The sequence below is a fragment of the Plecotus auritus genome (genome assembly GCF_963455305.1).
Source record: "Plecotus auritus genome assembly, chromosome: 10".
Lineage (NCBI taxonomy): Eukaryota > Metazoa > Chordata > Mammalia > Chiroptera > Vespertilionidae > Plecotus > Plecotus auritus.
This window is the reverse complement of record NC_137785.1, coordinates 12739345-12760581: the sequence shown is the minus strand read 5'-3', so window position 1 is coordinate 12760581 and position 21237 is coordinate 12739345. Positions and strand designations below refer to the sequence as shown.

The window sequence follows — 21237 nt, the reverse complement described above, 5'->3', positions numbered from 1 at the left end:
CATCGATCAGCTGCCTCCTGCACACCTCCTACTGGGGATGTGCCCGCAACCAAGGTACATGCCCTTGACCGGAATCGAACCCGGGACCCTTCAGTCCGCAGGCCGACGCTCTATCCACTGAGCCAAACCGGTTTCGGCTCAGTGCCTGTGACTTTAAGCAGCCCATTTCTTCATTCACCAGCAGGTGTTTGGGGAGAGACATTTAACATGAGCCAGGCCTTGGGCTGACCTTGGTACGTCCCTGGGACTGATGGACCTTGATGTCCTCATCTGGAAAATGGGAATGATAGTTGCTTACAGATCTAGGCGTGAACGAGTTCACGGGTGCCTCGCACAGAGCGAGCGCTTGATACACATTTGCTGTTATTATTACCACCTTTGTCGTATGGGGTAGAGCAGGGTCCTGTCCGGAGGGACCATGGGGCCATGATGGCACCAGATCATCTCTCCACAGGAAGGAAAAGCAGGCGGGAAGGAGTGGGGGAGGGGCAGGGCGCCTGGCCTGTGCGAGACCCAAGTCGGAAGCACTGTTCCTAGAAGGGTCACATGCAGACAAGCACCTCCCCGCTTTGAGCCTCCCTCCGTAGCGTGACGGCGGGCGGAGTCCCTTCCTCGAGGCTGTGCGGGGAGCTGGGCCAGCACGTCTGTCCCGCACTTCAGTGTGTTACCTGCTGTGCCCCTGCCTGTCTAGGCTCCCTCCTCGGGTGCCCGACATCCCAGTTCACCCGGAGGAGGATCTCGGGATAAAGGGCTTTCCATTTTAAACAGAGACAGTATAGCCCTAGCCGGTTTGGCTCAGCGGATAGAGCGCTGGCCTGCGGACTGAAGGGTCCTGGGTTCAATTCTGGCCAAGGGAACGTGCCTCTGTTGCAGGATCAATCCCCAGCCCTGGTCTGGGCATGTGCGGGAGGCAATCAATTGATGTGTCTCTCTCATATTGATGTTTCTCTCTCTCTGTATCTCCCCCTCCCTTCCACTCTAAAAATCAATGGAAAAATATCCTCGGGTGGGGATTAACAAAAAACATCTATTTTTTTAAGAAAAGAGACAGAATAAACTCCACGAGGGCAGGGTTTGTCTGTTTCGTCTCGGCTGTGTCCCCAGCACCCAGCACAGTGCCAGGCAGCAGTGCGCCCTCGGTGGCATTCTCTATAATAAATTGCTAATATGCAAATTGTCCCCTCCACTGGGAGTCTGACCAGGGGGTGGGGCTGGCTGGCCAACTGCCCACGGCCCCTCCCCCCAGCCAGCTCAGCCCGACCACCTGATCGGGGTGGGCCAGCTGGACCCCACCTGTGCATGGATTTGTGCACCGGGCCTCTAGTTGATTAAATCAGTGCACGGGGAGGGAGCCAGCCGCGAGCACCGCTCTGTGCTGAGTGCATGAGATCAAAGGGAGGGCGTGATACAGGGCACCTCCCCGAGGCGTGTGTCTGTGGGGGCTTCTCCCCCAGTGGCTTCATCAACCCCAGGTTTTTGGTTGCTTGCTCCCGCCAGGGCGAAACCCTCCCCCGCTCCCTGCACGGCTCTCTAATTCTGTGGGAAGTGGTGCGTTTGGCATCTACACATGGACAGTTGGGATCTCGTGGTAAACAGTCCACTTGTGTGGTGGTTTAAGAAAATGATTATAAAAATGATGCTTATTTAGAAAACACACAAAAGAACAGAAAAGAAAAAGAAATAACCTGTAACCCCACTGGGGGTGTGTGTGTGTATGTATGTGTGTGTGTGTGTGTGTGTGTGTGTGTGTGTTTTATCCTCATCTGAGGAAATGTTCACTGATTTTTAGAGAGAGAGAGAGAGAGAAACATCCATCAGTTGCCTGCCCTGACCAGGATATTGAACTTGCAACCTTTTTTTTTTTTTTTTTTGGTGCAAGGGTTGACACTTCAACCAATTGGTAATATTTTTGATACGAAGTTTTCTTTCAGACTTTTTTCTTCTCATTCATTGCAAATGTTTTTATTTATTATTTATTGGTTTTTAGAGAGGGGGGAGAGAGAAACATCAATGTGTTGTTCCACTCATTTATGCATTCATTGGTTGATTCTTGCACGTGCCCTGACGAGGGATCGAACCCACATCCTTGGTGTATCGGGGACGATGCTCAAACCAACTGAGCTACATGGCCAGGGTGAAAATATTTTTCATTTTTTAAATTAGGTATTATTTCATATGATTCAACCATCAGAAAGCATTTTGAAAGTATGGTGTTTGGGGGGTGGGGGGTGCGTGAAATGGGCCTGGCTGGTGCTGCTCAGTGGTTGAGCATGGACCTATGAACCAGGAGGTCGGGGTTCGTTCGATTCCTGGTCAGGGCACATCGGGTTGCAGGTTCGATCCCCAGTGGGGGCGTGTAGGAGGCAGCCCATCAATGATTCTCTCTCATCATTGGTGTTTCTATCTTTCTCTCCCTCTCCCTTCCTCTCTGAAATCAATAAAAACATATTTTTAAATATATTTTATTGATTTTTTACAGAGAAGAAGGGAGAGGGATAGAGAGTTAGAAACATCCATGAAAGAGAAACATCGACCAACTGCCTCCTGCACACCCCCTACTGGGGGTGTGCCCGCAACCAAGGTACATGCCCTTGACCGGAATCGAACCTGGGACCCCTCAGTCCGCAGGCCGACACTCTATCCACTGAGCCAAACTAGCCAGGGCTAGGGCATATATTTTTTAAAAAAGTAAATAAAGTACAGGGGAAAGTGTCCTCCATGCCTACATGCCTAGCCCACGTTCCCTCCAGATAACCAGGGCAACTCATTTTTGTAAATACTGACAGTTCCTTGAGCACAGGTAGCCTAGAGCGCATATGGGTTCACATTATCTCCCATTTCTCTCTGCCCAGAAGCTAGCACATGACAGTGGGCCCTCCATACCCGCAGGCCCTGCATCCACGAATTCAATCAACTGCAGACGGAAGATATTCAGGGGAGGAAGTTTCCAGAAAGTTGATCCTTACATGACACAGTGTAACAACTGTTTACATAGCATTTACATTGTAGCAGGCAGTATAGGTAATCTAGAGATGATTTAAAGTATACGGGACGCCGAAACCGGTTTGGCTCAGTGGATAGAGCGTCGGCCTGCGGACTGAAAGGTCCCGGGTTCGATTCCGGTCAAGGGCATGTACCTTGGTTGCGGGCACATCCCCAGTGGGAGGTGTGCAGGAGGCAGCTGGTCGATGTTTCTCTCTCATCGATATTTCTAGCTCTCTATCCCTCTCCCTTCCTCTCTGTGAAATAGCAATAAAATATATTTTAAAAAATAAATAAATAAATAAAGTATACGGGAGGATGTGCGTAGGTTATATACAAATACTACGACATTTTATGTAAGGGACTTGAGCATCTGAGGGTTTTGGTGACTGTGTGTGTGTGTGTGTGTGTGTGTGTGTGTGTGTGTGTGTGTGTGTGAGTGATGGGGGGGGGGCCCTGAAACGAATCCCATTTCCCCAGTAAATGCTGTATTGATTCCCATTAGACCATGGCCAGGCTTTGGCGCTCCACACACAGCTGCAGCAAAAAACTTCTTCACGAGTCATTTCCCACAGACAAGTGTGTGGTCTGGTCACTTCCCAGGAGCCTGTGTGCTGGAACAGAGCGAATGTGCACTTATAATTTGGTAGCTGCTGCCGAATTGCCTTCCTCTGGAGCGGTAGCACGGCGTGCCAGTGTAGACACCCACGGGCAGTGTATGGGAGTGTCTGTATGAGAGGTCTGGCTTTTTCCTAACATGATGAGTGAAGATGGTTCCATAGGGTGCTTTCGATATGCACTTCTCTTATTACAGATGAACTTGGGCATCTCTCGAAATACTTAAGCCTGTTGTGTTTTCCTTCTTATGCATTGTCGGGTCACATCCTTTGCCCCCTTTTTCTCACTGGTTGTTATTCTTAGTGATTTCTAGATGCTCTTTACATATGAGAGAGATGAAGTTTGTGCTGTGAGTTGCAGATGTTTCCCTCAGTATATCATTTGTTTTTTTTACTTTGTTTGTGGTGGAGTGTGTGTGTGTGTGTGTGTGTGTGTGTGTGTTTGTCTCTGCATTTTTAATGAGAACAGGTTTTTTTAAAAAAATTAAATTTTGGTATTTTTAGATTTCAGTTTAAAATCCTTTCAAATCTAGGCAAAGTTGCAAGAATAGTACAAAGAATGCATGAGAGTCCTTTACTCTTTAACCAGATGTATTGGTTAGGAATTGCTGTGTAACAAATGATCCCAAAACTTAGCTACTTAAAACATCCCACATTAACTTATCTCAGACCGTTTCTAAGGAGCAAGAATGTGGAAGGAGCCCGGGAGGTTTCTGGCTTCCCACCGCTCAGGAGCTCAGGGTGTGAAGCAGGGCTGGAGGCTCGACTGGCCTGGCGAACGGGCTTCCACGGTGGCTTGCTCGTGTGGCGGTGGCGGCGGCCTCGGCTCCTCTCCGTGGGGCCTCCCTAAGGGGAGCTCATAACACACTGCTCAGTGGTTTCCACCAAAGCAAACAATCCAACAGGAAGCGGGGAGACTGTGCCCCGCATGGAAGCCACAGTCTTTCAGACCTAGCCTGGGAAGCAGCCTGTGGTCACTGGCTGAATTCTGTTGGTCGTGGAGACAGACCAGCCCCGGCCCAGTGTCAGAGGAGACAGGACATGAGGAGGTGGGATCGTGGAGGCCGGCTCAGAAGCTGGCTGTCACACCAGACAAACCCATTATAAACACTTTGTTCCCCCCCCCTTTTTTTAAAAAATACTTTCCTTGGCTCTCTCAATAGCATTTTTTTCCCAAGTCACTTGAGAATCATTTGCAGACATCAGGCTCCTTCTTCACCTTTAATATTTTAGTAGAGTATTTCAGCCCTCAGAACAAAAACATTCTCTTTCGATTGTGGTAGATACTATTCAAACTCAGCAAGTTTAGCACGGAGACAATACCGTTATCTCATCCAGCCATCGCCAACCTTTCGGACCTCACGGACCACCTTGTGAGTGGTCCTCGGACCACCGGTTGGCGACCGCTGATCTAATGCCCTGTCCGTAATGCAGTTTAGCCAGTTACCCAGCGTCATGTAACGCGTTACTCTCATTTCACTCGGCGTTCTGGCGCGCTGTGCTGGCCACGCGTTCAGGGAGGTGTGGAAGGGGCCAGCTCTTCCGACTCACTTAGCCGCACACCTGTTTTGGGCCATTTGGGTTGGTTTCCTATTTTCTCTTACAAATGCTCCCACAGTGGATAGCCCTGTGAACAAGGGCCTGATTGCTCCTCATGACAGATGCCTGGTGGGGGACCGCCAGGTCAAAGGTCACCAGAACAAACTGCCTTCGGGGGCGGGGGCTGGGGGGCGGTTATCCAGGCGACAGTCTCATCAGCCCCTTGTGAGAGCCAGGCTGCCCCTCCAACCTCTCCCCGGGCGGCAGGCCCCTGGGAGGGGGGGTGTGGAGGGAGCTGGTGATGAATTGGATTTTGTTTTGGATAGCCGCTTATCCAGGCCCAGGCTTGGAGGGCGTGCTGGGAGGGTCAGAGCGCTGGTGCCTTGAAGCAGGTCATGACTCTGAAGTCACGAGCCAGACCACCTTGGGGGCTCGAAGCCCAGAGCCCCGGCTTTGGAGGAGGCAACGTGGGGTGACCCCGAGCGAGTGCCCGAGTCCTCGGCCAGCTCTGAAGTCCTGGGTGGGGGTAAGACAGGGAGTCTCTGGACCAGTCATTTCCGCTCCTGGCTTCAGTGTCTCCCCCGTGAATCGGTCCAACGTGGTCACAGCTCTCGGGGCCGTGGAAGGCCACACGGTGGGCGCAGGTGCCAGCGTACGCCAGGCCCGCAGCCCTGACAGCAGGCACGCGGAGGCCTTAGAATGGGGTGCAGGAGTCACAGCCCGCCCCTCAGCTGCCCTCCTCAGCGCCCTGGGTCCCCCACCCCGCCCTGGTCCGCAGCGAAGGCATCCGCACTGGCGTCTGTTTTCCTTGGTTAGCTAGGCAGTCGGGCGGGTGGGCTGCTGGGACGCGGCGCCTCCTCCCCCCTTGCTGCTTGTGCTCCGCTCCCTGGCCTGCCCTCCCCGCTGGCAGCTGGTGTGGTGTCCCTGCTGCTGCCCCTGCTGCTGCCCCACCCTGCAGAGCTGCCTTCCTCCGGGGAACTGGGGAGGCGGGGCATATAGGGAGACCAGAGGGCAGAGGTCTGGAGGGGATGAGGGGGAAGGTGCAGGGATAAGGGGTACAGGTGCAGGAGTGAGGGGGGCACAGGAGCAGGGGTGAGGGGGAGAGACCAGAGGGCAGGGGTGTGGAGGGGATGAGGGGGGCACAGGTGCAGGGGGAGGTGGGGAGGTGGGAAGGATAGCCGCTGTCATGGAGGAGGCATTCCAGGACAAGGGGTTGCTAAGAAGGGTAGAGTCGGGGGAGTGGCTGGGGTCTCCGGTGTGTGGGGCAGTGGGAGCCAAGGTTGGTTCTGACCCTGCCCCTTGCCTCTCCCTCCCTGTCCTGCCCAGATCCCAGCAGCGGCTCCACTGAAGGGCCCAGGCCCCTCCTCGTCCCCGTCACTACCTCACCAGGCCCCTCTGGGAGACAGCCCCCACCTGCCCTCCCCGCACCCCACCAGGCCCCCTTCCCGCCCTCCCTCCCGACCCCACTCCCGGCCGCCCTCCCAGCCCCAGAGCTTGTCCCGCCCACCCTCAGAGCCCGCTCTGCACCCTTGTCCCCCACCCCAGGCTCCCCCCACCCTGCCTGGCATCTTTGTCATCCAGAACCAGCTGGGCGTCCCCCCACCTGTCAGCACCCCTGCCCCCACTGCCCCAGGCCCCCCCCAGCCCCAGCCCCCTCTGCATCCCCCCTCCCAGCCCCCCGAGGGGCCGCTGCCTCCAGCCCCCCACCTCCCACCTGCCTCCACCTCCTCCGTGGTGGCTTCCTCCGAGACATCCACCAGACTGCCAGCCCCCACGCCCCCCGACTTCCAGCTCCAGTTCCCACCCGGCCAGGGGCCCCACAAGTCCCCCACGCCCCCTCCAACCCTCCATCTGGTCCCCGAGCCCTCAGTCCCCCCTCCACCGCCTCCTCGGACCTTCCAGATGGTGACCGCCCCCTTCCCGGCGCTGCCCCAGCCGAAGGCTCTTCTGGAGAGATTTCACCAGGTAAAGAGGCAGGAGCTGGCCCGCCGCACGCTCACAAGCCCCTGGCCCTCCCCTTTAGTCTGACCGGAGCCCCTCCCCTCACCCCAGCCCTGGTGCCTGGCCACCCCATTTCTGGTTTGTGCCCCCCACCCCTCAACCACTGTCCCCTCCTCAGGTGCCGTCCGGAATCATTCTCCAGAGCAAGGCCGGGGGACCCCCCGCCGCCCCGCAGACCTCCACCAGCCTGGGGCCCCTCGCCAGCCCCACTGCCTCCGTGCTGGTCAGCGGGCAGGCCCCATCCGGGACCCCCGCCGCCCCCAGCCACCCCCCTGCCCCGGCACCCATGGCCACCACAGGTAGGGGACAGGTTGCCCACGAAGGAGATCTGGGGCCTGAAGGTGGGTGGGGGCTGAGCTGGGGGTGTGAACCCGAGGGGTCCCTCAGATCCGAGGGCTGGCGGGGCCACCGAGGCCAAAGGACCGCGGCAGCGAGGTGCAGGCTTGGGGGTCACGTGTGAGGACGGGACCTCTGTGCCAGTGACCTCTGAGCCCTGTTCGCCCCCACCTGCCCCCAGGCCTCCCTCCTCTGCTTCCTGCCGAGAACAAAGCTTTTGCCAGCAACCTCCCGACCCTGAGTGTCGCCAAGGCCACTGCATCGGGGCCCGGGAAGCCCTCTGGGGTGCAGGTAAGGGGCACCGGAGTGGAGGGCGGGGGCCCGAGCATGTCACCAGCGAACCGGGAAGGTCCAGCGGGGCCGGGAGGCTGGTGGGCGGGCGGATGAGACACACCCAGCCGGTGGGTGAGACAGCAGGACAGTCTGGGCAGGGGGCATGTGAGACCCGCAGACACCAAGACGACAGGGCGACCGTAGGAGAGATGGCCCGAGTGAGACCCGGTGTGGTCCCTGGGGGGTGTGGTCCCTGGGGGGTGTGGTCCCTGGGGCGGGAGCAGGGGAGAGGTTGAGAGGGAGGAGGAGGGACGTGAGACTCAGGTGGCCGCTCAGGACAGGTGGGTGAGAAACTCCAGAGAGGATCTGGAGAGACGGGGCGGGGGGGGGGGGGGTGGTACTGAGGCAGGGACCACCTCTTGGAAATGGGTGGGTCCAGGAAGACAAGGACACATCTATAGAAATGAGAGGGACGGGTGGAGGGACCCGGCTGGAGAGACTTGGAGACAAGACCCACCACAGCCGTGCAGGAGGCCGGGACATGGCCGGGGGAGCTGAAGGCCTGAGGCAGAGTGAGGACTCGGGTGGGAAGAAGGTCTGCAAATCAGAGGCCACGGGAGGGCAGGGAGGGAGATGCCGGGAGTGTTCCTGGGGTCCAGACAGCAGGCAGGCGGAGGCCACTCAGGGGAGGGGGCTGCAGGGTCCCTGGCTGGGGGTGCCAGGGCTCGCGCCTGCGTGTCACCCTCTCCTCTCCATGTCCCCCACCAGAGCCCAGCCCAGGTCTTCCCTGGAGTGGAGTGTGAGGGGCAGGGCAGGACCCCTGGGGGAGATGGGCCTTGTCTTTGCCCCAGGCTGGGGGGGGGGGTCAGGGAGCAGAGGGAGGGCAGGCTTCCCCGTGGGATCCCCCACTCGCCTTTCTGCCCGCAGTATGACAGCAAGTTGAGTGGCCTGAAGAAACCACCCCCACTTCAGCCCAGCAAAGAAGCCTGGTGAGTGGCAGCGTGCCCGCGTGTTCCCACCCCGTGCCTTCCAGAGGCCTGCCCTGCAGAAGGGCCGGGCAGCCCGGGTGCAGAGTCCCGCGCCACCTCCTCTCAGCCCCGCGGGTTCCCTCACAGACCCCCAGTCTCCCCCTCTGGAAAATGGGGTGGTGTAGTCACGAGAATAGGCGGACAGGTGAGGATCCGATGCGACTGTGCTACAAGCATTCACGTGGCACCAGAGGGAGGCACTGGTGTGCCCTGGGCACCTCGGACAGGGCGGGTGGGCAGTGGAGGGGTGGTGGGTAGATGGATGTTGGGGTGGGTGTTGGGGTGGATGCTTGCCTGCGCACTCCCCCTGTCTTCTGCCCTCCTTCCACCAAGATGTTGGTCAGGTGCTCGCTCCTTGCCCGTCCTGTGCTGGGTTCTGGAAACAAGACAGACCAAATCCTGCCCCATGGTGTGTGGGCACCGCTGGTCTTCAGCACAGGGTGGGGACCAGCGTGCTGGTGGGGGAGACCATCACACGATAGAGACATAACTCACTAACTTGAGCTCAGGCGGAAGCCTTGTGAGAGAAGAATAGGATTTTACCCACTCATCAGCCTCCCTGCGCTCCTGAGGTTGCAGTTGGGCCACTGGCAGCGTGGGTGCGTGCTGCCCCCTGGTGGCGGAAGACGGCATAGCATGGAGGATGCGGTTCAGGCTCTGCCGCTGACTCCCAGCTCTGCCTCTTTCTTCCTCACCGTATGTTTTGAATGGAGGCACTTCCCCTTTCTGGGCCTCAGTTTTCTCATCTGTGAAATGGAGATAAAGAGAGCACCTTCTTCCTTTGGTTGTCACCAGAGACGCAGGGAGACAGATCAGGACAGTCCGCGCCTGTGTCCTAAGTGTCCTCTTGCACCTGCTGTTGTTTGCCTCGGGGCCTGGGCTGGGGTCCTGCTTTCTCCTGGCCTCACCACCAGCTCTGCGTGTGTGGTCTCTCCCCCCCACCCCAGCTTCCTGGAGCATTTGCACAAACATCAGGGCTCCGTCCTGCACCCGGACTACAAGACAGCCTTCCCCTCCTTTGAGGACGCCCTGCACCGCCTCCTGCCCTACCACGTCTACCAGGGCGCCCTCCCCTCCCCCAGTGACTACCACCGAGGTGAGGCCTCCCGGGACTGCCCCCAGCCGGGCCCTGCTTTGCGGAGGGGTGGCAGGCACGCTTCCCCGTCAGTCCCCCCCAACGTCTGGGCCCCTGGGCCTCTGCTCTTTCTCGCAGTGGACGAGGAGTTCGAGACGGTCTCCACACAGCTGCTGAAACGCACCCAGGCCATGCTCAACAAGTACCGCCTCCTGCTCCTGGAGGAGTCCCGGGTAAGGTGGCCTCACCTTCCCCCGCCCCCCGGGACCCTACCCTTCCCTCGCGGAGGGAGACAGGGAGGGAGGGAGGCTGGCTGTTAGGTCACAGCCCTGTCACTCGCATCCCCTCCCTCGGTCCTGGCTTCTTCACTTGCCCATTTTCTCTCCCTTCAGAGGGTGAGCCCTTCAGCGGAGATGGTGATGATCGACCGGATGTTCATTCAGGAGGAGAAGACCACCCTCGCCTTGGACAAGCAGCTGGCCAAGGAGAAGCCTGGTGAGGGAGGTGGGGGAGGACGAGGTGTGCCCCCTCCTTCTCGCACCCTAATTAGACTGGGGCGGGGGGCGCGGCCTCACCTTACTTGGCCGCTAGGTGGCGCCTTAGCCCCGCCTTCCGGCGGTGGCTGGTCTCCCCGGGAACTGAGTGCCTATTCACCCCTCGGCCTGGCCTGGAGGGACCATTCTTCCCGGGGATAGAAAAGCAGGGGAGCACAGCCAGACCGGGGGGGGGGGGGGGAAGCAAGCAAGGTACCCCGATTGCAAAATGTGAGGTGGTATCCAGTCCCGGGTTCCGCATGCCTCCCCACCCGCACAGTGCTGGGCTGTGGGGATTGATGGGAAGGGCCCCCCGGGGGGGGCGGGGGGAGTAGTTGCTCAGTGCACACGCCCCCTCAGCGCGTCTGCGCAGGCGCCGGGCACTCCCTCACCGGGGGTTTCCTTGGCCCCCTCGTTCTACAGATGAGTACGTGTCTTCCTCGCGCTCTCTCGGCCTCCCTGTCGCAGTCTCTTCGGAGGGACATCGGGTTCCCAGCCACTGCCCACCACCACCCTCAGCGTCTGGGGCGCCCGCCCAGCCCCCCCTGCACCTGCCCACCAAGCTGGTGATCCGGCATGGGGGGGGCTCGCCCTCCGTGACCTGGGCCCGCGCGTCCTCCTCCCTGTCCGCCTCATCCTCCGCCGCCTCCTCCCTGGACGCGGACGAGGACGGCCCCATGCCCTCGCGCAATCGCCCCCCCATAAAGACCTACGAGGCCCGAAGCCGCATCGGCCTCAAGCTCAAGATCAAGCAGGAGGCGGGGCTCAGCAAGGTCGTCCACAACACGGCCCTGGATCCGGTGCACCAGCCCCCGCCGCCTCCCCCCGCCCCCCTCAAGGCGGCCGAGCCCCCGCCCCGGCCCCCACCTCCGCCCCAGCCCACGGGCCAGATGAACGGCACCGTGGACCACCCACCCCCGGCCACGGACCACAAGCCGCCGGCCCAGGCCCCGCACTGCCCCCGCCTGCCCCTGCGGAAGACATACCGCGAGAACGTGGAGGCCCTGGGCGGCGAGGGGCCCGGGGCGGGCAGGGCCCGGGGCGGCAGTCCCGCGGCCACCAAAGTGGACGAGGCCACCAGCGGCCTGATCCGCGAGCTGGCCGCCGTGGAGGACGAGCTGTACCAGCGCATGCTGAAGGCAGCACCGCCCGAGGCCGCGGCCAGCGCGGGGCAGGGCGGCGGCAGCAGGGACCCCGGCTGGGAGGCGCCCCCGCTGCCCCCCACAAAGCGGCGCAAGTCGGAGTCCCCCGACGTGGACCAGGCCAGCTTCTCCAGCGACAGCCCGCAGGACGACACGCTCACCGAGCACCTGCAGAGCGCCATCGACAGCATCCTGAACCTGCAGCAGGCCCCGGGCCGGACTCCCGCACCCCCGTACCCCCACGCCCCGCCGGCGGCGGTCCCGCCCGCCTCCCGGTCTCCCCTGCACAGGCCGGAGGCCTACCCGCCCTCCAGTCACAACGGTGGCCTAGGCGCCAGGACGTTGAACAGATAACACCGGGCTGGTCTCCCCTCCCTCTCCTCGCCCCTGTGGACACCCGGCAGCTGGGAATCTGACCTCAGTCTCCTGGGGGCACGAGCCGGGGGTCCCCTGAGTTTTTCTTGCCTAAGTTATTTGAGTCACAAAAGCCTCTCTTCCCACCACCCGCTTCGGCTGGGTCGTTGGGTGGGGTTGTGGATTTAGGGGAGGGGGCTGTACATGTAAAATGTCCCCCAAAGTGGGGTAAACCTGGTGTGTCACTTCCCGTTTCCCCCCACCCCCGCTACACTCCACCCCCGCGTCCCGGGACATGCGTGTGTCTGCCAGGGATGGGGCACTCCGATTGCTCCCATTGCTCACGCGTGTCTGGGACCAGGCTTGTCTGTGGCTTTACCCATCCAAGCCTGGAGGGCGCTCAGCTGGGAGGGAGGATCCTGGGGGCCGCTCTCAGCCTTGCAACACCGCCCCCAACGGGCCGTAAAAGGAAACGCAGGGAAGGGGCGGCGTGAGCCCGCACTGCAGGATCCCCTGTGGGGCACCTGCCACTTCCCTGTGTGCGCGTCCGACTCCTTGTGCTGTGTCCCTGTGTGCGCTCGCTCGAGTGAGCAAGAGAGAGATTTCTAATCCTCCCGTCCCTCCACTGAAATCCGAGCACCTCCAAACAGGAAACCGGGCTCCCCCTCCCAACCAGTCTTCCCTCTGTTCTTCCTGCCGCCAGCCACCCGCGCCAGATTTTGAAATCTCGGAGACAAAACTAGTACTGTAAGATAAATTTTTGTACTGTATTTATTGTGTATAACGATTTTTTTAATGGAGAATTCTGTACATTTAGAACTCTTGTAAATTAAAAACCAATCTTTTTTTTTAAAACTACCGACGCCCCCTCAGCCCTTTGCTTTTGTGTCTTTGGGGTTGGAGTCTGGAGGTTGGGGTGAGACCTGGGAAGGGAGGGGGGAGGGGACGGCTTATCCCACATGTATTTGTTGAGCACCTACTGGGTGCCAGGCAGCATGAACCAGGCACACAGGAATCCTGCCCTGAGGGTATCGGGGGGCGGGGAGCAGGTTGGGGACAGACTTAGTGAAGAAGGAAGACTGAACAGCTCAACCAAACAGGCGTGATTTTCCTTTTAATTTTTTATTTTATTTATTTATTTTTTTATTATTTTTTTATTTTTTTTTTCCTTTTAATTTTTTAAAAAATATATTTCAGAGAGGAATGGAAAGGGAGAGAGAGATGGAAACATCAGTGATGAGAGTCATTGATCGGCTGCCGCCTGCATGCCCCACACTGGGGATCAAGCCCACAACCTGGGCATGTGCCCTGACTGGGAATTGAACCATGACCTCCCGGTTCATAGGTCGACACTCAACCCCTGAGCCACACTGGCTGGGCCAGGCAGTTTTTTTTGTTTGTTTTGTTTTTTAAGAATACTTTGTTGATTTTTAGAGACAGGAAGAGAGAACATTGAACGGCTGCCTCCTCATGCCCCCTATGGGGGTCAAGCCCGAAACCAGGCATGTTCCCTGACTGGGAATCAACGCCCAACCCACTGAGCCACACCGGCCAGGTCAGGGCCAGGCGATTTCTTTTTTCTAAATATATTTTTACTGATTTCATAGAGGAAGGGAGAGGGAGAAACAGAAACATCAATGATGAGAGAGAGTCATTGATCGGCTGCCTTTTGCACACCCCCTACTGGGGATCAAGCCCGCAACCTGGGCATGTGCCCTTGACGGGAATCGAACGTGGGACCCTTCAGTCCGCAGGCTGTCGCTCTATCCACTGAGCCAAATCGGCTAGGGCAGATTTTTATTTTAATTCCCATCTCCCCACCCCCTGTCCTTTGGTAACCATCAGCTTGTTCTCTGTGTTCACTGATCTGTTTCTGTTCTGTTCTGTTTATTCATTTATTTTGTTTTCTCCGAGATCCTGATTCATGTTAATGTTTCGTGGTCTCCTGAAACATGAAATTAACGAATACTTCAAGCCTCTGGTCACAACATTTTTTGCCAAATGATCAGAGTGTCACCTTGTTTTATGTGTGTTTCTGTTGAAAGACAATTTACTAATCTATATTGTTGATTCATTAACACGGCCAACAGCACTCCAACTCACACCCCAGGAGGCTCATCCAACCCGTATTTTCTCCGCGAGGCGCCTCGCAGCCTTTCTGTGCGTGTGCTCAGGAACACGCCCGGGGGCAGGGGCGTGGGGTGAGAGGCAAGGTCAGAGGGAACAACGGGGGGCTGTGGTGTAGGACCTTGGGGTCCAGGAAGGACTCTGCCCTTCCTCTGAGTGAGGCGGCAGCCTCAGCACAATTCTGAGCAGAGGGCTGGGAGCTGACAGGGTTCCCCGGCGCCCTCGGGTGGCCGCATGGGGAACAGACGCGAGGGAGGAATCGGCCCAGCCGGGTCCCTGCAGGAATACAGGTGGCTGAGGGCTGCGGCCGGACTGTAGTTCTCCGCAAGCCCCTGGGGGTGTTTGTGGTGGGGAAGCTGATCCATGGGGCCCCCCGGGGTGACCCCGCCCTGCCGGGCTGTACACCTACTTCCCCCACGTGCAGAATAAAGCGCTGAAGGAGAGCGCAGTTCCCCCACGCTCCAGGATGACCCCACGTGGTCACGCAAAAAAGTTTGCCAGTGATTTCCACGGGCTCCAGGCTGCACGCACCCCGAGCAGAGGAACATGACTAACATGTGCGGAGCACTGCCCGTGCGCGGCGCCAAGCCCTCCACCTGTATCTTACTTTGTCCTCGTGTGTGGGAGTCCACATCCCCACCGTGCAGTGAGGAAACTGAGGCCTGAGGGATGCAGTAAGTGGCGGGCTGCGCTTCATGCCGGGCGGCCTGGCTGTGAGCCCACCATCTTCACCTCTGGGAACCAGCTGGGGGGGGGGGGGGCCCGAGGGTGGCAATAGAGAGACCCCCCTCACCCCCTTGACCCTTACCCCCAGCCCTGGGGAGGGGGCCCAAACTGATCTCCGTTCCTTAAAGTGAGCCTTGGGGACCAAAGTTGTTAGATAAGTTCCCAGATGCTGGGAACAGCCTGGTGGGTGTCTGTGGGGTCCCACTATCCCCCATCTGGGAAAAGGCCTCAAAGTTGACCTCGGGACCCAAGTAACCAGGGCCCGGAGCAGGACTGGAGCCCACGACTAGAGAGTCCACAATTCATTGAGTAACTCCGAGGCTCACTGGCTGCTGTCTCCATTTTTTTAAAAACTTTTTAAAAAAATTATTGATTTCAGAGAGGAAGGGAGAGGGAGAGAGAGATAGAAACATCAGTGATGAGAGAGAATCATCCATCGGCTGCCTCCTGCACGCCCCCCTTGGGGAATCAAGCCTGCATGTGCCCTGACTGGGAATCGAACCGTGACCTTCTGGTTCATGGGTTGACGCTCAACCACTGAGCCACGCCAGCCAGGCTCCATTTTTTAAAAAATTGTGATCAAATATACGTAACATAAAATTTACTGCCCCCGCCTGTTTGGCTCAGTGGATAGAGCGTCAGCCTGAGGACTGAAGGGTCCTGGGTTCGATTCCTGTCGAGGGCATGTGCTGCAGGAGGCAGCTGACCAATGATTCTCTCATCATTGACGTTTCTATCTTCCCCCCCCCTCCCTTCCTCTCTGAAATCAATATATAATTCTACCATTTCGCACGTTTGCGTAAGCAGTTCAGTAGCATTAAGTACACTCACACCGTGTAACCATCGCCACCATCCACCCTCGGGACTTGTTTCATCTTGCAAAAAGCAAAGTCTCGCCCTGACCGGTTTGGCTCAGTGGATAGAGCGTCGGCCTGCGGACTGAAGGGTCCCAGGTTCGATTCCGGTCAAGGGCATGTAACTTGGTTGCGGGCACATCCCCAGTAGGAGGTGTGCAGGAGGCAGCTGATCGATGTTTCTCTCTCATCGATGTTTCTAACTCTCTATCCCTCTCCCTTCCTCTCTGTAAAAAATCAATAAAATATATTAAAAAAATATATATATATATATATTTTTTTTTTTAAAAAAAGGCAAAGTCTGTCCCATGAAACACGGCCGCCCCTTCCTCCACCCCGGCCCTGGCAACCACTTTCTGTCTGTGTGCGTGTCACTGCTCTAAGCGCCTCACATGCGTGAAGCCACGCAGTATTTGGTCTTTGGGGCTGGCTTATTGCACTTGGCACAATGTCTCCAAGGTCCATCCATGTTGTAGAATGTGCCAGAATTTCCCCATCCAGTTTTGACAGATGGGGAAAGAGGGAGGGGGCTCCAGAGGCTGTGAGGGCGTTGGGGAAGCTGTAGGCACTGGGGGGGGGGGCAGGTCTCCGAGAGCCCCTGGTGCAGGCAGCAGGCAGGGAGCACGAGGAGACAGCAGCCCCTTATTAAGGCTCAGAGAATGTCTGATGAGGCAGGGCTTTCACTCCACGGACCCTTCCCAGAATCATGTCTTTACATTTTTGTTGTTGTTAATCGTCATCCGAGGATAGTTTTCCTATTGATTTTTAGAGAGAGTGGAAGGGAGGGAAGAGGGGTGGGGGGAGAGAGAGAGAGAAAGAGAGAGACACATCAATTGGCTGCCTCCCACACTTGCCCCGGGATTGAACCTGCAATCTAGGTACATGCCAGGAATCAAACCCTCAACCCTTTGATGCAAGGGCCGATGCTCTAACCACTTAGCAACACTGGCCAGGGCTAGAATAATGTCTTTAAATGCGTGAAATAACACCCACGGGATTACAAGAGAAGCAATTCCACTGAAATACAGTTATCTGTTTATTAAGAACCCCATGACCTGTGACACGCTAGTAGGGGCTGCTATGAATGACACATTAAATAGACAGAGCGAGCAGTGGGCTGGGTGGTGATGAGGAAACAGTTACCGGGAATCTTTGAAGCAACCGCAAAGCGCTAGAAACCGGGCTTCCTCCCGGGGCCCTGGTCCAGGGCTGCTGAGGCTGCTGGCTCGTGGCTCACACTGAACTTCAGCGTCCAGTCCAGAGGTCGCTGTTTCCTAGGCCAAGTTCACGGACCCTTCTGGATTTCACCTGAGGACAGAGGGGGAAACTGAGGCTGGGAAGTCTCCGGTAGAAATGAAAGCAGAGCTCTGCCGCCCGGCAACCTGGCTCAACTCCTCGGACCAGAGAGACTCCCTTTCTTGTATCTCAACTTCCCCATCTGAGAAATCGGATTAATAACAACAATAAATATAGGAACAGGACCTCGCCTCCTGGGGGAAAGGAGATGGCCCATGACAAGCTTTCCAAATAGACCTGGGCCCTGGCTGACCAGCTCAGTAGGTTAGAGTGCCATCCCATACGCCAAGGTTGTGGGTTCGATCCCTGGTCAGGGCACATACAAGAAGCAACCACCAATGAATGCACAGATAAGTGGAACAACAAATCGATGTTCCTCTCTCTCTCTCCCTCCCTCTAAAAATCCTATGTAATAAAGAGGTAATATGCAAATTAACCCTCACACCCTCTGTGCTTGCCCATAGGAAACACAAGATGGCTACCTACGACCAAGCCGGCACGGGATTAGTGAGGGACGACCAAACGACTGAACAGCAGGCTGTGTGGGGTGACCAGGCTGGCGGGGGGGCCATGAGGGGCGACTGGGCCAGCAGGGAGGGGGCAGTTAGGGGCGATCAGGCCAGCAGGGGGGGGGCAGTTAGGGGCGATCAGGCCAGCAGGGGGGAGCAGCTAGGAGTGACCAGGCAGGCAGGTGAGTGATTAGGAGCCAGTGGTCCAGGATTGTGAGAGGGATGTCTGACTGCTGGTTTAGGGGATCGGGCCTAAACTGGCAGTTGGATATCCCCTGAGGGGTCCCAGATTGGAGAGGGTACAGGCTGGGCTGAGGGGCACCCCCCTATGCATGAATTTTGTGCACTGGGCCTCTAGTCAATAACAAAACTAAGAGAAAGTAATAGGGCCTGCCTCTTAGTGGTAATATTGTTAGTTACTGCTAAGTTCCACTTATTTACATATATGGCCATTGCTGCATTTAGCCAATTAGGTATTTCCTGAGAGCCTGCTGTGTGCCAGGCACTGTTCTAGAAGCAACAAGAGTGAACACAACAGACCCAAATCCCTGCCCTCGGGGAGATGACTTTCTTGTGGGTTGGGGCGGGGGAGATTAAAAATAAATAACAGCCCTGACCAGTTTGGCTCAGTGGATGGAGCATCGGCCTGCGGACTGAAGGGTCCCAGGTTCAATTCCGGTCGGGGGCATGTACCTTGGTTGCGGGCACATACCCAGTGGGGAGTGTGCAGGAGGCAGCTGATCGATGTTTCTCTCTCATCGATGTTTCTAACTCTCTGTCCCTCTCCCTTCCTCTCTGTAAAAATAAAATCAATAAAATATATATATTTTTTAAAAAAGTAACATAGCCCTAGCTGGTGTGGCTCAGTGGATAGAGCGTTAGCCTTCGGACTGAAGGGTCTGGTCAAAGGCATGTACCTTAGTTGCAGGCTTGATCCCCGGCCCTGGTCTGGGCATGTGCAAAAGGCAACCAATCGATGTTTCTTTCTCTGTGCTTCTCCCTCTCCCTTCCACTCTCTCTAAAAATCAGTGGAGAAATATCCACAGGTGAGGATTAACAACAACAACAAATAACATTAAAAATAAAAGTCCATTTTAGAAAAGAAGTAAGCCCTAACCGATTTGGCTCAGCGGACTGAAGGAGGGTTTCAAGGTTAGATTCCAGTCAAGGGCATGTACCTTAGTTGTGGGCTTGATCCCCAATAGGGGGCATGCAGGAGGCAGCTGATCGATGTTTCTCTCTCATCGATGTTCCTCTCTATCCCTCTCCCTTTCTCTCTGTAAAAATTAATAATATATATATATGTATATATGTATGTGTGTGTGTGTGTGTGTGTATATATATATACATACATATATATATATATATATATATATGTATATATATATATATATATATATTTAAAGAAAAGAAGTAAAATAAGTAACAGACATAGTCTGGCCCATGTTGATAAGAGCTAAGAAGGAATAGGAGGTGGGGACTGGGGAGGGGTGGGGACAGGCAGGGCCAGCAGGGCAGGGTACACGGAGGAGGTGCCTTGGGCGCCAGGGAAGAGGTCCTGTGAAGGAAGACAGAGCGGGAACTGGGCTCAGGGAGGCAGGCCCCGCCCTGCGGTTGCCCAGCAAGCAGGCATGAGGGTGGGGCTTTGACTGGGGCCCCCTGCGCTCTGAGCCCCGCCCGCCCCCCCCCCCCCCCCCTCTGCTGGGAGGAAACCGGAGCTGGGGACCTGCATTAGGAGAGCGCTGTTTTCTAAGCACCTGCCACGGAGCTCAGCCCTGAGCCGTCGCTCTGGGTTTTCTGAATCCACTTCTCCCGGACTCAGTTGTCTCATCTGTAAAATGGGGATAATCATCCCTACTTCTCAGGGATATTCTGAGAAAAAGAGCTTAGAGCGGTGCTTGCCAGTAGGAAACGCATCATAAATGTAAGGGATTTACTCAACAAATACCTACCAAGCCCCTCCCTCCCGTGCCCGGCACTGGGCTAGGGTGGGACGCAGCGTTGAGCCACCCAGTTGGGAGACAGTCCACTTAAGGGGAGAAACAGGCAGAGAGGTGAACAGGTAGAGAGGTGAACAGGCAGAGTGGTGGACAGGTAGAGAGGTGAATAGGTGGAGAGGTGAACAGGCAGAGAGGTGAACAGGTAGAGTGGTGAACAGGCGGAGAGGTGAACAGGCAGAGAGGTGAACAGGTAGAGAGGTGAACAGGTAGAGAGGTGAACAGGTAGAGTGGTGAACAGGCAGAGTGGTGAACAGGTAGAGTGGTGAACAGGCAGAGAGGTGAACAGGTAGAGTGATGAACAGGTAGAGAGGTGAACAGGTAGAGAGGTGAACAGGTGGAGAGGTGAACAGGTGGAGAGGTGAACAGGTGGAGAGGTGAACAGGTAGAGAGGTGAACAGGCGGAGAGGTGAACAGGCAGAGTGGTGAACAGGCAGAGTGGTGAACAGGTAGAGAGGTGAACAGGTAGAGAGGTGAACAGGCAGAGAGGTGAACAGGTAGAGAGGTGAACAGGCAGAGTGGTGAACAGGCAGAGAGGTGAACAGGCAGAGTGATGAACAGGTAGAGAGGTGAACAGGTAGAGAGGTGAATAGGTGGAGAGGTGAACAGGCGGAGAGGTGAACAGGTAGAGAGGTGAACAGGCGGAGAGGTGAACAGGTAGAGAGGTGAACAGGCGGAGAGGTGAACAGGCAGAGAGGTGAACAGGTAGAGAAGTGAATAGGTGGAGAGGTGAACAGGCGGAGAGGTGAACAGGTGGAGAGGTGAACAGGCAGAGTGGTGAACAGGTAGAGTGGTGAACAGGTAGAGAGGTGAACAGGTAGAGAGGTGAACAGGCAGAGTGGTGAACAGGCAGAGTGGTGAACAGGTAGAGAGGTGAACAGGCAGAGTGGTGAACAGGTAGAGAGGTGAACAGGCAGAGAGGTGAACAGGTAAGTGGTGAACAGGCAGAGTGGTGAACAGGTAGAGAGGTGAACAGGTAGAGTGGTGAACAGGCAGAGAGGTGAACAGGTGGAGAGGTGAACAGGCGGAGAGGTGAACAGGCAGAGTGGTGACCTGGAGAGAAACAGCAGCCACGGGGGCCAGATGATGGTGCGCCAGTAAGCAGAGGGATGAGGGAGGGCTTCTCTCAGGGGGTGGCATCTGAGCAGAGGCCTGAAGGAGAGGTGGGAGCAGCCATTCCTCCCAGGTGGAGGGAGCAGCCAGTGCCAAGGCCCTCGGGTCGGAGGGTTGCTGGTGTGTTGGAGGAACGGCCAGGAGGCCAGAGTGACTGGATGGGAGTGAGCAGAGGAGTTTCCTGAACTCACTTAAGGCTCTTTTTTTTTTTTAGTTTTTTCAATCCTCACCTGAGGATATGTTTTTAGTGATTTTAGAGAGGAAGGGGCGGAGGAAGAAAGACAGAGAGAGAGAGAGATACTGATGTGAGAAACATCTATCCGTTGCCTCCGATGCACCCGGACTGGGGATCAACCCGCAACCTCGGGATGTGTCCTGGCCGGGTTCCCTCAACCTTTGGTGCACAGGGCGCCGCTCCAACCAGCGAGCCACGCGGCCAGGGTCGCTTAAGCCTTTTAATCACCATTATTGTCGCTGCTGTTGTGATTGTTCTTGTTATTCCCACGTTAAGAGGGTGGCAGAGCCCTAGCTGGTTTGGCTCAGTGGAAAGAGCATCAGCCTGCGGACTGAAGGGTCCCGGGTTTGAGTCCGGTCAAGGGCATGTACCTTGGTTGCGGGCACATCCCCAGTAGGGGGTGTGCAGGAGGCAGCTGATCGATGTTTCTCTCTCAATGATGTTTCTGACTCTCTATCTCTCTCCCTTCCTCTCTGTAAAAAATCAATAAAATATATTAA

At 56.7% G+C, this 21237-nt stretch overlaps 1 protein-coding gene across 2 annotated transcripts in view; it reads left to right on the top strand.

Annotated features, from left to right (window-relative positions):
* BICRA (BRD4 interacting chromatin remodeling complex associated protein) overlaps positions 1-12735 on the top strand; it is an 81742-nt gene extending 69007 nt beyond the window's left edge. The window contains exons 8-15 of one of the 2 annotated variants that reach the window (XM_080645722.1): positions 6465-7103; positions 7258-7438; positions 7657-7766; positions 8676-8737; positions 9724-9872; positions 9990-10084; positions 10244-10346; positions 10808-12735. In XM_080645722.1, the coding sequence (XP_080501848.1) occupies positions 6465-7103; positions 7258-7438; positions 7657-7766; positions 8676-8737; positions 9724-9872; positions 9990-10084; positions 10244-10346; positions 10808-11880 (2412 nt within the window). In that variant the 3' untranslated portion in view covers positions 11881-12735. The remainder of the gene's footprint in view (positions 1-6464; positions 7104-7257; positions 7439-7656; positions 7767-8675; positions 8738-9723; positions 9873-9989; positions 10085-10243; positions 10347-10807) is intronic. The other variant, XM_080645723.1, reaches the window with a different exon arrangement.
* The last annotated feature ends 8502 nt before the right edge of the window (positions 12736-21237 follow it).